The sequence below is a fragment of the Rhea americana genome, unplaced genomic scaffold, assembly GCF_003343005.1.
Source record: "Rhea americana isolate MKP2758 unplaced genomic scaffold, rheAme1 scaffold_115, whole genome shotgun sequence".
Taxonomy (NCBI): domain Eukaryota; kingdom Metazoa; phylum Chordata; class Aves; order Rheiformes; family Rheidae; genus Rhea; species Rhea americana.
In genome coordinates this window covers 1,722,637-1,738,561 of record NW_028185206.1, presented here as the reverse complement: position 1 = coordinate 1,738,561, position 15,925 = coordinate 1,722,637, and the positions used below count along the sequence as shown (strand labels likewise).

Below are 15,925 nucleotides of genomic sequence, written 5' to 3'. Positions count from 1 at the left end.
TTTTTTTTTTTTTTTTTTTTTTGATTGTTGTTTTAACTGTTCACCCTTTGAGGACAGTATTTGAAGATGCAACATGTCGTTACAGAAACAGGAAAATCATGGTATTTCCGTAGGTCCTATGTGACTCCTGAAACCAACAGTGCAAACTGCGTTATTACACTGCATTCCAAGTTGAAAAAAAAAATCAGTCTGGTCCTTTAACAAGGCGGAATTCACTTGAATAATGAGCTGATACTCATTTTTACTAAGCCTGATTCTTCTTTCTTTTTTAAAACAGGCAAACAAAAATCCTAGATTTTTCTCTGGTGCGTTTTTGTTGTAAATTTTGCAAAGTGTTATCTTCTTCAAAGGCTACACTTTCTCTCCTCTTTTTCTGATCATTTTTCACTAATGCATAACCAGGAGGTCTTTTAAAGCACTCGCATCTCCCTAGGCCAGCAGATATCAGTCTGATAGTGCAACGGTTTTGCTGTACTATTGCTTATCACGTTTTTGCCCTTTAGGTGCCAACCTGGATTCACTGGAGCAAGATGTACTGAAACTCTGCCCATGAAAATCCAAAACCAAGAAAGTATGTTAAAATAATCTGAACTTTGCTTTCTTCCCAAACTACAGCAACAAAATCAATAGTACTTGGTGTTTTCACAGTTCAGCTGGAACTGGCCTCTTTACGAACTAATTTATGATTTGAAAAAATGGAATCTGTACACTATGACATTTTCGACCTCCAAAATGCTTCTCATTTGTGTGATTTTTAATCTTTCCATCCATTCACATTTGTATTGCACACACAGGCAGCTTTCTTGTTTGGGAGACTGCTGTAAAGCACTACTCAAAAAGAGCAAACTCACCAAGATGAGTGACGTATAGATCTTGTTTCCTAGCTGCCTTGTGAAAAAGTACACTCTAAAAGCAATTTGGGAATTTGGAACGGTGAATTTCTCTCTCATATCTTGAAACGCACTTTGATCTGGATTGGTTTGGTTTTGGTTGTTTTTTCTGGGGGGGATTTCTTTTTTGCTTCCACAGAGCGAGTTGCTCTCAACATCTTGAGCCATTTTGACATGCTAAACCGAGATTCAGTTTCTGAAAGTGAACTCACCAAGTCATATCAGTTCACACTGAAGGAGCTTCTTTCTTAGCATATATTCACCTCTTCTCTTTTCTCTGTTTTTTCTCTACCATTTTTTTTGTTTGTTTTTCCTCTCAGGTGCCCAAATGAATTTACTGGTGATCGCTGCCAAAACTACGTAATGGCCAGCTTCTACAGTACGTCCACTACCTTTCTGTCTGTGCCGCAGTAGAAGCATGCTCAGTCGGTGCTGCTTTCTTGTTGCTGCATCTTTCCTCCAATTTTTTTTTTTTTAATCTGTAACTGGATTTGTTGTCTTAGGCCTAATATTGATCGTCTCTGCCTGTTGCATGAAAATGGTAACAAAAAGCAATTGCAAAATTCTCCTGGATTGTTTGGCATTGAGGTTATGGGGAAATGCAAGACATAGGAACGCTGTGCAATTAACACTGAATGGTGTGAGATGGACTCCCCACTGACATCAAGCAGTAAAAGTGCRAAAATTACATTTTGAAAGTCTCACGTTTTATTTGCCACAAAAAGCTTAAGAATCTTTATACAGAGCAGTACTCCCTCAGTAAGGGGACACATAGCTAAACCTCTACTTTTGTATGAGATCTGTATTTGAAACCACAAGTTAAAGAGTTTCCACGAGCTTGCATTGTTTCAAATGAACATGCTCCAAACAGGATCAAAGTGCTCTTTCTGCTCGTTGTCCAAGTTTCAGTGGAAAGCGAGCACAGAAAGAAAGAAAGAAAGGAAAAGGAAAGGAGGGGGAAGGTCATAAACAATGGGGGCTGACATTTTTATTTGTGGGTGACAGGTGCAAGAGATCAAGTATTTCAGAGCCAGATTAATTGGCCAAAGAAATGTGCCATATAGGCTCCCTTTGGAGCTCAACACACACACACACTCAAAAAGAGAGGAATCTGTGCGAGACTGCTGGTAAAATCCGCACTGCAGTCAGATCAYGTAAAATTTCCCATGGAGGGACTGGTTAAATATTATTAATTGTCAGTTCAAAAACAGAAAGTACACTGAATATTTATTTTCTCTCATTGGCTTTAACAAAGTCAAAGGGAAACATAACAAAATCGCTTAGATTTTACGTTTTAATACATATATGCTATTGATAATTAATTGTCACTGGCATCAGGTTTTACTATGATCTAAGAGCAGTACAATAGGAAGGGGGTTTTTTGATGGATTACTTGCCAGCATGGAAAGATTTCAGAGACTATAGCCTAGCTTGATTTAATTTCCATTAGTACATAGGACGAAAAACTGTTAGCATGTGCTGGACATTTTGGAGCCTGAARAGATGCATAGGTTTTCTCTTACACTGATGGATGAAAGATGTCCATACATAATTCATAGTGCCCATCATGGAAGTTACCCATGAAAATCCCAAGGGCACTGACCGGAGACTAGACCTTCTAACATTCAAGTGTTTATTTTAGCCCTTATTTTAAAACCTTTATTAGTGTGAGTTATTTTTAAAATGCTTCTGGTATCTGTGGATTCAAAAATATTTAGTAAATTACAACATTTTATTCCACCAAGTATTAGATTGAAATGGCCTTTTCTGTTTATTTCAATGAAAAGTGAAGTTAAGGTTTCCTAAGCTCAGAAGAACCATTTAAAGGGAAACGATTAAAAAAAAAAAAAAAAAAAGCTTTCTAAAACTGAATTTACCCTTAAAACCATGAAAGAATTGCATATGGATGATAAAATAATTTTCTTACTCTGAAAAAAAAAGATATTCAGGTGAGTTTCCCCTCTCATTAGTTTTTCAGTTTCTTATCTCTGATTGGGATTTTTAAAGGAATCTTTAGGCAGTAGACACCACGCTGGGGTTTTATGAAGTTGCCTCCATGACAAAGGCATAGATATTCTCATTTTGCAGCAGAAGATGTGCTCCATTACATGCATTTAAGCCAGTCCGGCCCACATCTCCTTGSGATGCAGTGGCACAAGAGCACCCAACAAACTAACTTACTCTCTTCTGCTAACCCCCAGCAACRGCTATTTGATTCCAGCTCTTCCAGCCTACCACACATCTGCAGCACAACRTCAGCTTTCTGAAGTTGCTACAGATCTTAAAATGACACTTTTGGAAAAGATCCAGGGAGAGTACATTTATATTTAGCAGAAAAAATCAGTGAAGAAGCATTTATATGACTTTTTATTATTACACACAACAAAAATGGAGCATACAATTAAAAATGAGACTTAGAATGAGAGKTCTTTTCAGGCAAACATTTGATTTGGGGCTGAAAGGCAAGTTCATATTTTGCACCAAGTGTGGCAGGTGATTAATTTTATTTAGCTCTGTCAAAGGAGCTTTTGCAAACTGTGGAGAAAACCAGAATGTTAAATAAAGCAAGTGCCAGCAGGAAACACAAATGTACATGGGAACTATACAGTGCTATCTAATTTTAATTGACTTCAGAAGTGTCTTTTTTCATTTGGAACAGAAGGTTCAGTGGAGCTCCATGTAAAGTGCGCCTACTGATGAGCTGTAACTACCTTAAGGCTGCATTTTTTTGGCTGTTAAGAAAAAGCTACCTTCACAAATCTGCTCTAGAGTTAGTCTTTGCACAAGTCTTGAATTTAACAAGGATTGTGCTGGCAGCCTTTTGCTGCATCAGAACTAGACCAATGCTGACCATTTTGAAAATCCTCCTCAACCCGGTGCAAAGCTAACCTGCTTCTCTTGGGATTAATTTGGTTAGCCCTAGAGGATTTGGTTACCAGGGTTCACTGATGATGGGCTGAAAAAGCGGAGTTACATCGCCATTTTAAGAATACTTGAAAATTAAGAAAATTTAAGAAATGACTTTTGCTTTTGCCAGTGTAAACCTGAGCATGGYTGGGAATAGATGGGAGAGGGAGACTCCTGGAAGGCAGTTTTTCAGGCTGACAGTCCCTTGACGTCCAGCTTTGCAAACTCACTAAATCATAGGGCAAACTGCCACGGCTGAGAGGTGACAGCTGTTAGTCTCCCCCCGCCGTAGTCACCTTCAGCACAGCAGATATGCAGTTTTTCACTTTTACCTGGTGCTTCCTGCCGCTGCAGACAAGGGGAAATGAAGGAGAAACTGTGATGCTTTCTGAAGCCTGGCTGGCAGACCTTGTAATATCCTTCCTTTGAGCAGAGGAGTAACACCTGACACCGGGTGTTTTCCCCAGTCCACTCAAAATGCTCAGCCTCATCAAATGAGGAAGGTGAGATTTCAGGGACACACAATATGCACAAATTCACTGTTTGGAAGTTGCCCTGGAGTTCATGCCACATCCACAGATCCCTGGTGATACCAGAGCACCAGCTGTCTTTTTACTGCAGTGGTTTTGACCCTGGAACTCATGGTCCATAAGACATCAGAAACTGGTCCACAAAAGTGTTGCGAAAAGGCATGTATTCCATGCAGATACATTTTCATGCATTCGCACACTTGAAGAAAAGAAAGCAAAACAAATGGAGGACAATCAAAATAATGACTTAACATTGAAAGCTTAGGCTGATATTCACATCGTTGTCTGTGAGAACTGTTACAGCAACATGATGCAGAATGGTCCTTGGATTCAGAAAGAAGGAAGGAGCCTTAGATTAGTTTTACTAATCTAAGGTTGAAGGCATTTCTCCAGAGCATAATCATAGGTAAACTCCTTTCAGTGTGTTCAGACGGACCAAGGAATCCTTTCCAGGGGGGTTTGTTTACTTGCTGACTTTACTGGTTAATAGTTATATCTGTGCTATAACATGCAACTTTACATGAAGCAGACTATAAGCAGCTTCATGCATGGACTGGATGTGCCAAAAGGTCCCTGCATTCCTGAAGTTAAGTATTTCATTGTGGGACACTGGTTTAAACTGGGCTCTGTTTCAGCTCTGCCATCCTTGCTGAGCAATCAGTCCAGGAGGAGCAGAGAGAAATTCCTATTTAGATGATACCTTCTGCTCTGTATTCTCAAGATGTAGTTGGCTGAGAAGTTAAAGGGGGAGTCAGACAAGAGCTGAGTAAGGCAATGATATACTAGAGAGATGACYACATCTCCACTGCAGAATGAAATAGCCTCAGTTTTCAGCCTTTCCATATAGACTTCAGGACTTGAAAAGTCCAGASTTCAGCACTTCTACTAATTCAGTAGAGTAGCTCCATTCAATGTATTTCTCAACAGATCATGTATTTCGGAGGATTTTAGATGATATTACTTGAAATTTCCGGTTTCTGATACTTTCAGTATCCTACRTTGCACTCTTCATGTGCTGAGACCAAAATTCCAAAATGATACAAGCAAATTTGAAATATATTTTTGTCCATCTTCTGCCCAAGGTTAAGAAAGGAAGATAGATTTTTATTATAAACTGCTCAGTTAATGTTCATGAAACTCTAAAACTGCTTGACAACATATAATACGGGGTTTCATTTACAAATGATGTATTCTGACTTCTGAGATTTGAACTAGTTTTAGAGTAAAACTTCTACAGGAGCTGTAGTACTTTACATCACATATTCAAAAAGATATTTTTAAGCCTGACTACCAAGAAAAGGGACTGAGGCTTAGAGCCTAAAGTGCCTATGCCACCCAAAGTGAGGGCATCCTGACAACTCAAGCAGAACTGACCGACATGTAAGGTTTCTGATTTGTGACAGTTCTGTGGCTTCTATATTGTTTTCAGTACGAATTTCTTAAAAGCCAAACTTTTAGCATTTCTCAGGATGCAGAGAACATCATTAATAATAAAATTAAATCATATTTAAAGAAAAAACACAGCTTGATATTTCTGAAATGAAATTTGTCACCCTGGACTACTCTTCTGTGGAGAGTTGTGATCCAAGTGGCGGTTCCCCCTGCCAGAGACTAGGTCCCGTGAAGCCCTGCTGCTCCACTTGACCCCAGCCAGGAAGCACCATGGTCCAGGGCTACCTGGCTCCCTAACACTTTAGAGTGGCCATCTCAAAATCTTGGGTGCCTAGCAGCTGCGGCACACAGTTCATGAACTCACTCTCAGAGGACCTGTTCCAGTATTTCCAGTTCTACAACCATCCCCAAAATGCATATAGAATGAAAACTGTTGTTAAAAGTAATTAATAGTATTTCTTATTAAAGCTGTAGGACAGGTTTTCAATAGAAAACACGCTACATTTAAGACATGCAATAATATTGGATTAAATAGTAAAAGATCAAAATAATGACCTGTTCAAAGAATGAAAAATGTTGGGGTCCTCTGCTTTCTTTTAATTAGGGCTATGAAATGTAGTTATTAATATCAAGGATAAATAAGAGCTATATGGAGTCTAAGTTTGAATAAGCATGGCATGTTTCTTCAGCATGTTTTCTTCTTAGGGCTTTTAGCTGGAATATATTCCCATTTTAAGTTCCAGTTTCCCATGGAATTATTTGAAATAGAAACTGCATGACATGAATGATTTCCCCTAAAAGTAAAGTAGATCTAGGCTAGCAGTTTCACCTATAAGCAAGCATAAACAATAATATATATGCATGGGCATGTCATTCATTTTATTGAAGACTTAACAAAGCTTTCTATGCAACTAATGTATACCATTAGCAGTGTTCATGTAGGCATGTAATACTGGCTCTTTAAGAAGAGATCTGGATGAATTCCAACTTATTTAACCCTTAAAATGTTACTGATTGGCTAGAAAGAATTGGCATTCCCGATGCATACAAACTACTTAAAAATCCACCTGGTCAGAAAATTAGGATTGGATTTAAAATGCGCAGCAAATGAGGCTGCGATGCTGGTCCCATGGGAGGAGAAAGACTATTTTGGCAGTTGTCATGCTCTGTGCGCTTTGTCTGTGAGACCCTCCTAGCTGCCCATGCAGTAGGTGCTCTCCTGGCCCATTCAAGTGGTCCACCACAGCCAGGATGAGTTGAAGAAGCTCATTTAGGCACTGGGTCTAGCAGAGGAGGCATCAAGCCCCTACAAGGGGGCTGCATCAGGAGCAGATATGGGAGGAGGGGGCACAATCCTTTCGGGTGGGGACATCTCTCCCTGTACCACACCCCTGTGCTCCCATGGTCCAACCTGGAAACCTGTCTCACACGACACCCTTGAGCTGTGGTCCTGCTCCCCTCAGTAAGATCTTTAAGGGTTAACGGTTCCTGCTGCACTTTCGCTGCATTGTGCCTGTTCAGACACCCTATAAATATTTTGGTGTGTAAACCTTTTGAAAGCTCTGGTCGCGTAGTTTACAGAGGCGTACTTGAGCACTGCCCATATAACCACATGCCCCTCATGTCCTGTTCCATGTGCAGACACAGAATAGCCATAATACTCATGTGTGATTTGTTTTTTGAGTACAGTGTATTGCTCTTTTCTGAAACTTTTTCCTTTTTCTTTCTTTTTTGTCAACTTTCTGCATTGGCAGAGCATCTTGGGATTGAATTTATGGGTATGGACCAATCATTCCTTTTAGCCTGCAGATTTTAGAGCCTGAGAGATAAAAACCTTTTTTTTTTCTCCACCACCCCTTTTCAATTCCTAACCAATTTCTTTATGCTTTAGAAGGGATCATACAGCTATAACAACAACCCACGTCAAAACATAAGCAGCAATCAATCAGCTYGCTAGAATGGTAATAGTGGCAGGATATTCCAGAAATAGAGTTCTAGGAACTGTAGAAGTAATCATAGCACAGCRTACATTCAGTTTTCTGTTGTAATTTCAGCCAGTTTTGACATCCGATCTTGCTAATTTCTTCTAGATTGCTAGGATTTTGGAAACACTTACTGAATGCATTAAGCAAAGTGGCTAGCAGAGTCTACAAAGAAAACTTGTAACTGATAAGCCACTTAAAATTCTGCAAATTTGCAGTTTGGAGCCCTGGTTTCCCAGTAAAGCTTTTGTCTAAACCTAGAGCTGGATAGGTAAAGCAGATACATATGCGTGTGTGGAAATGATACATGTGCGTATGTATATGTATACACACACATACATATGTGTRTATATTTATATATGTGTGTGTATAGATATACACACACACATACACATATGTATATATATGTTACTAGGCATGCAAATTAGCACTGACCTGAAAATCGTTTAGGAACTTCAGTAGAAGCTTAAAGACAGGCTGTAGATCCTCTGGTTAGAAAGTATGTTCAGTATTTCTAATGATAAGCCCATGCTGCACCCAGCCAAGAAYAATAATAATAGGTATTATTTTTACACAAGAGCTTAAATCCTCTTCATGAATAGACTATGCTTACAAACATCCAGTAAGCTTGGATACAAATATTGCATCTCTTGAATAGGCTGACTGTAGGAATTCAGGTCAGTTTTAGTTTGAAATCTCCTAAAATYGTCAAGAGATGAGAAGAACTAGCCACTGATACTTTGTAAACAGGGTTAGTTTACTACTTATTGAAYGTGCCCACATGAAATGGCATTACCTTAAGCTGTGAAATATGGAGCACCCATCATAAATCTGAATTTAAAAAATCTCTCACATCCCAGCATATTAGGATTATTATTGCAAGGTAATAGTAACTATCAGTCATAAGTGCTAGACTGTAGTAGAAGATACAGGGCTACGTTAATATGTGATGAATTAAATTAAAATCCTAAGAAAACTGTCTTGAAATTATGCTCTATATATCAAACTTTATCAGTAACTGTGTGAAGAATTTTTTAAAGCATTTTCAACTACCTCTTGAAAACAAATTGTTTCAAAAATCCTTAGACAACTGTAAGAAGAAAAACTTTAAAATAGAGCAAGTTAAAGACCATATATATTATCAGTTATGTATAAATTAGCATGATGTGAAATTAATTGCATAATGTGCATGTTTGAAAGGCTGCACATAGAGGGATTTAACAGCTTGATTKAATACTCACGTTGGTTTGAATTTTCCTAGCATTCTCTATGAAAAAAAAAAACAAAGTATTTTTAATATTTAACAGGTGAAAACGATTTCTAAATTCTCACTGCAAACACATTTCTCTGCGGGCTTTTCCCACAGCTGCTATTAATTTCTTCTAAGCTAGTTCAACGAGCACTTTAAACTCAGTGTGCGCTACATTGCTGAATGTCATTAACCGGCTCTGCAGATGTTATACCAGTCTGGGAGAGACATCTCTCCAGCAAAAAGCCCAGGCGGCCCTCACGCCAGTACCAAGGTGACCACCAGCTAGTGCTGGGCCTATGCATACGATCCTCCGCCTGGAATAACCCTGCTGGGCCGATGCAGCTTACGCTGAGCCTAACCACCACGCGTCATTCCCACTCTGATTTCCTCCTCCTCCTCCCCCTCCCCATCCGAGGGAAAAAAAAAGAAAAAAAAGAAAAAGAACTCTCAACATGTTCAAAGCATTCGAAATTTACCCCAAACCTTGAAACCACTAAGCGCAATTCTCCTATTTCCTGCGACATCCTCATAATACCCCATTTCCATGGCTAACTAATAAGCGCTTTCAGAAGGGGCAAAATGGGAAGTGCCCAGGTGCCACTAACTAGCCTAGGTGAGGAGTTATGCTGTATGAGAAATCCCTTCACACTCTGCTTCAGTCTTTTTCTTTATTCCCAAGCATTTCTCGACTTTTGTTTTGTTTTGTTTTGTTTTGTTTCCAGTTTTACGCATGCTGTGCCAGGCCTGTAGTTGACTTCTCAACCATTAACCTTGTCATTCCATGTATTTCACCTTTTCTTTTTCTCTCTGTCCTGGTTTGATTTGATTGTTTCTGCCCTTTCTTCCTTCCCTTTTTTGACTTTCTCTCCTTGAAGTTATATTTTATTTTCTTTAATACATTTTTGCAGCATCCTAGTTTTACCAAACTCACTTCTTCTCCCCCCAATCCTTGTTAATAATCAATGCTATTAATTTTGTCTGATGGTGCTCATGATCTGTTTGTTGGTGTTTTTATTTGCAGTGGGGTTGGCTTGTAAGAAGAGTTCTTTCAAGAACAAAGCACATTGTATCAGAGAAATAAAGATTTCTTTTCACTGACTTGTTTGTTTCATGGAAGATTTTCCATTTGCCCTGAATCCTAGGCAGAATTTGAGACTGGAAAATCTTGAAGGACTCATATCCATGTGATATTTTGCACATCTCAGCACTGGATATTGCGAGGAACTGGTACTGGAACATAGCCATGCCAGAACAGTTGGCCACACCATTTATGGAATTAATTAACAGCTTTTCCACAGAAATGATTTGCAGTACTTGACACCGTATTTCTGAAGCAATAGCTTCAGCAGCCTCGCTCCCATGTTAGTGATTATGATAGATTTTATTATCAAGAAGTCTAGTATGTCACCCAAATTTCAGGGTTTTAACCCTTTGCTAATCAAAGATCATGGGCCCAGTTGAGGATGAGAATGTCAGGTCCATTTCCTCCTCACAGCCTTAATCCCTCTGAACTTCCGTCTTTCCCAGGAAAGGAGGTGGCACATGTGTGAGGGGCAATAACCAGTGCACAGAAATGGTCTCTGTACCTCCTGGCAGTCTGCCTTATAAACTTTTCATGCTCATGTGAGCAGATATGGGCCAAGACAGTAGTAATTCTTCAACCAAGGTCCTCCCAGGAGGAATCATGCTAGCATTTATCCCCATGATAGCTCAGAGTATTCCTGCCACCGTAAATATTGCGCTCTAACCTAATGACACCCCTTAGTCTGGCTGCTCCAGGGCAAATTTACTGGACTCTATACTTAATCAAAACCAAGACAAAACAAAAACTCATTTTTGTCCTAAAAACAGGAATGAAAGTCCACATTCGTTTAGCTAACTCTTGTGTCAACACAGAGCATGTCTCCAGCTCAATGCTCTTTATGTAACATTTCCCTAGTACAACACACAGCAGCAGATTTTGACAAGCATGTTCAAGGCTGGAATGCAAGGGCAGCTCCAATCTAAACATTAGCAGTGCTACCAGCTTCTTAATACAGTGAAATATCTCTTATGAATGAGATCAGCCTTGTGTAACAAGTTCTCATCACTGAGCAAGTTACCACTCCAAGATAGAGTATTTCCTTTACTAGAAATGAATAAATTTAAGTAAAGAGCCAGCATTTCTCTGATACAAGGCATTGTTAGTTGTTGATACCACTGTGTTTTTGTGAGGCACTTGAGAAACGGTCCAACTTTTACGAGTAGATCGCAAAACCTTTGTTTCCTTCCATTGGTGATATAAGTACAAGCCAAGCTCATGTCTCAAATGTACAAAGATATTTTGAAATCTCTCCTGTAAAGACTACTGAAACATAAATTGATATGAGGTTGAAAGAGGCACTGGATACAAAAACAAACCAAAAGAAGAAAATTAAAAAATAATTTGATCTGAAGGCCCATAAAATTGGCCTTCATTCCAACAGTCTTTGCAAGAGAAAAACTTCCAAAGTGTTTGCAAACTCGTGTTATTACTTCAGTGCATTTCATTGTTATTTACAGAAAATGCTGAATGTTTGTCAACTGTACAGTTATTTCTTAGATACTATTCTTGTTAACATAAAAAAACAGATTATGCCTAACTTCATTTGTATGGATGCTCACTAGTCCTCAGTATTGTKTTAAAAGCTTAAGATACAGTCCTGCTCTCCTTGCAGTCAAAAGTGAGTTTGTCCAAAGTGTGATGGTTGTGTTTCAGTGTGACTGTGTGAATCTGTACCATGTTATGTAGCATGCCTGATGTTGACTGTGTCATCCTCCATGTTGTGACCTTCTCTGTTTTTATCCTTTTCTAGAAGCTGAGGAACTGTACCAGAAACGGGTGCTGACCATAACTGGCATTTGCATTGCTCTTCTAGTAGTTGGCATCATGTGTGTGGTGGCCTACTGCAAAACCAAGTAAACTTTTCTCTTCCTTTCTTTTATCTGTGATCATTAGCCAGAGCCTTCCCTGCTTTCTGTAGTTCTTAGTCCTCGGAGCATGAAGTTGTAATCTGGGTCTCTGCAGACTTGAATCAAAGAGACAAACCTATGGCTAAGATATTTTTGTCCAAGTCAGGCACGTACAAGTGTCTATGTCAAACAACAGTGTAAAATTAAGAGAGGTATATGACTGGTTTCTCACCTTTTGAGTGTAGAACAAGTGAATTTCATTGACTTGCAAATYATCATTTATTGTATGTTCCTCATTTCTCCAGCTAAAAGGGAACAAACTCCAGCATTGGAATCATGTTGGTATCCAGCAGTAAATTTTGTGATCAGCCTAATTGTTTTGTGTTTGAGAGCAAAGTTAACAGCAGCAAGAGTTAATAAATACCAAAAGCTGAAGAATGGAATGGAAGAGTGTTCCCAATGCAAAAATGTGAACTTAAATGTATTCTGTGATGTCTCTATAAATTACTGGGGACAATTCTCAAACATGCATAAGGCATTTTGGACTATAAATTCCACATAACATCAGCAAGATTTGTGCTGGCAAATGTGCTAGGTGCTTTTATAAATCTCCCCACTAAAACACACACAAAAAAACTTACCATAAATCTTGCACATTTGTATAAACCTGCAGATTAACTGTTGCAGGTCCTAATTTGCAATTGGGTCATTGTTTTTTCTTGTAAGCCCCACCGGTTGGGCATACAATTGTAATTGATGCAATGAGCAGGGAGACAAACAGCATTTGCCACCCTCTAGCCACACACACATTGCTCCCAGCCACAAGTTTTCTGCCAGTGGTCTACTGGAAGGTGGGAACCATGAAAAAAATGATAAAGAAACACATCAGATAGCATTTTTGCAGGTGATAACTGGCAAACTAGGGTAGCTAAGCAACAACTTTCCTGATCCAAAGTTCTCTGGAACCAGTAATTGATCCCCATGTATTTCAACAAACATATAGTCCAGGTACTGAAGTGCAGTTTTTTATATGAAGTGTTCCTAGAATCCACAAGGAGCATGGACACATTATCACAGTTTGTCCAGGACCTCAGGGATCATTGCCAGCCAGAGGCAAAATATTTTGAAATATGGATGAGAGCGAAATGGAGCTGCCAGTTCACGGCCCTCCAAATGCAGCATTGATGCCAGACTGCTGTCCAAGACGTACTCTCCAGGTGTGCCTTCCTCCTACTGGAGGAAATCCAGAAACCTAGGGAAATCCTGCAATGGGCAGAGGAGAACACACCACAGAACATGAAATGTCTTAGATGCTGTGGGTCTGCTTGCAACAAATACTGCTGAGCAAATGCTAAGAAAAATTCTTCTGACACTTAATTCAGGCGTGCTTTATTTGAAAGTCAATTACCTTAAAAAACAGACTCCACAGAAAAAGTGAAGCACACACAAACTTTCCCGTTATTCTTTCCTCTCAGTTTCCTGGAGGAAATTAATTAATTTTTAATTAATTTCCTTTCGCTAGAGAACAAATGTCATACATGGAAGCATGGAAATTGCAGGTATGTGGATCACTGAAGTAATGTGGATTTCCAGATTCCCAGGCAATAGATACTGGGCTTTCAGGGCCATAGATGATGAACTTTGTGTGTCTAACATGATGGCTAGCTAGCTGTAGCTCAGTTATTCTCCAAAGACAAAGCCCACACAGAGCAGGGACAGCAGCAGTCCCATGGCAGCAGTATATGCTAATACCATTCGTGTGGAGTCAAATAAATTAACTGTCTTCCACTACCCAAGCACACACACTGGGTGTAAAATTCAGTGTGTCAAGCAGTGTTTTCTTTGTCTTTAAGCTTCCCTGGCTATCGATCTTCGACATTTTTGTAATTCTCATTCCCCTCTCCATTTTGGCAAGCCTGAAATAGTCCCCTTGAGTTCCAAATGGGATTGAAAATGGTTATATTCTACAGTGTCTTATCCTGCCAAAAATATCTGTATTTCTGCATACAGCTTAGGGAACTGTGTGTGTGTTAGCTCCTGCCACAGCCAAGGTCATACACACTCTGCAGTGGACCAGAGCCTACATCCTCCTTTTTCCTTGTTACCAGGAATTCTTTGGCAGGATGGGGAACATTTTCCAGTATAATCAGGCGAAAGTGGGGAATTTTGGTAAATTAAGTCTGAAACTTAATAGCACTGTCCACAGTGACTTATTTTGATGTTAAATCTAGTGTATTCTGCATGGCTTCCACAGTTTCAGGTTTTTCTATGCTGCAAGCTTTCTTCCTGTCAGTTCATAATGGTTTCCTAAAAAGTTCTCCTGAGGAGATGTGGAATGGGAAAGGAGCAGTTGAGATCTGGGCACGAGAAGAAGTATCCAAGTCAGCCACAGACCATGGCATTAGCATGGAAGATGGATAGGTCTGCTGAATACATTAACAGGCCTGAAATCCATCTGGTAATYGGTTCCAGAGTTGATCTGATGTTGCTGTAAGGCAACCTTTCAGAGCTGTCCGGCAGCCCGCAGACTCAGGCATACCTTGCACACTCACTCACTTTGAACTTCTGAGACTTCGCTACCTTGTCTTCTTTAACATTTTTAAATGGAAGCTGAAGCTCTGGAGTGCACTACTGCCATGGGGGACAAATTCCACGAAACGTATCTAGCTGCAATACCTCAGAGGGCCCTAACTCTAGTAGCTTTGTCATTAACAAATGTCTTGCCCTGCCTGCAGAGCAAAAAAAGGCAGAAGGCTGTCAAACATGCATATGCTACATTTTTTGATGACTGTATGCAAGCACTAAGAAAGGTGAAGCTGCTCTATTCCGCATGACTGTCTGCTTAGTTGTAAGCAGTGGCAGCTCCACGTGGTGAACGGAAGTAAGCATAATCCAGTGGGCTGAAAAAAACATGACCCTGGCCTTGCTGAGAGTGGCAGCGTGATCGGGTTAAAATCCCTACCTCTTTTTCCTTGAATGCAGAAAAGCGCCCCTCCTGAGATAGCGCAGTTTGGAAATGGTTTTCTTCTTCCTCACACTTTTTTGTGTCCCTCTGGCCTGCTGACTCTTGGAAAGGCTCCCACACATCCTTTCCCCTCTGAAAGTCCCCACAGCCCCAGCTGCAATTAAATCTAAGGTGTTAGAAGTTACTTTGAGATCTTGCAGCAGTGGGGAAGTGTTGGCAATGGAGTGCTTTTATATTATTGTTATCATGATCTTCATCATCATCATTATGTTGGAAGGTGCAATTGCTTTCCTTTTTTTCTATTAAAAACATTTCTCTGTTTCATGTGCAGGAAGCAGAGAAAGAAGTTGCATGACCGCCTTCGGCAGAGCCTGCGCTCAGAAAGGAACAACATGGTGAACATGGCCAATGGTCCACATCATCCCAATCCACGGCCAGATAACGTCCAGCTGGTCAATGTAGGTTTTACTGCCCATATTTCAGGCCAAATTGGTTATGCTACAGTAAAACTTGTCCCATAGCTTTAAAACTKGTAAGTGCTGCAGACTGGTGCCTGGCATCTCGTGGCTTTCTCCATCCAGAAACATTTAGATRTTAACCTATAAGCGTGCAGTAAAATGTTTCCATAGATAGCTAGTTTACTGCTGCATGCAGCAGAACTGCAGTGAGCCTGTGAGCCTGAGACACCGGAAGCAACAAAAATGCATCAGACTGAGGCACTGCAGGAGGACTGAGCACATGTGTAGGGATCATTTACTTCAAACACATATTGTCTTACTCTTCCTACTGTTCCTGGCTTGATGATTAGTGAGTAGAGCAGGCCACCCTTGAACTGGAGTAGGTACTACAAAGTCACGCTTCAAGCTCCCAAATGCCATAAGCACCCAGGGAACAGTGTTCATTGTATCACCCGCTCCCGTATCCCTCAAAAACAAGTATTTCATCCAAGACAGGAAAGACAATATGACACTTTTTTTATGAGGAAATTAAAGGAGTTAGGTGCCACCAACCAAAATGCTGCTGCAGCAATATGAGAGAAAAAGTAACAAGGAGTTAAAAAAAAGGAAAAAGAAAAA

General features: G+C 40.0%; 1 protein-coding gene across 2 annotated transcripts in view; it reads left to right on the top strand.

Annotated features, from left to right (window-relative positions):
* Nucleotides 1-15,925, top strand: part of NRG1 (neuregulin 1) — a 98,672-nt gene that overhangs the window by 75,709 nt on the left and 7,038 nt on the right. Inside the window, exons 3-6 of one of the 2 annotated variants that reach the window (XM_085317056.1) lie at nt 1,211-1,269; nt 7,474-7,497; nt 11,788-11,890; nt 15,181-15,307. In XM_085317056.1, coding sequence (XP_085173182.1) covers nt 1,211-1,269; nt 7,474-7,497; nt 11,788-11,890; nt 15,181-15,307 — 313 coding nt within the window. Of the gene's footprint in view, nt 1-503; nt 572-1,210; nt 1,270-7,473; nt 7,498-11,787; nt 11,891-15,180; nt 15,308-15,925 lie in introns of both variants that reach the window. The other variant, XM_085317046.1, reaches the window with a different exon arrangement.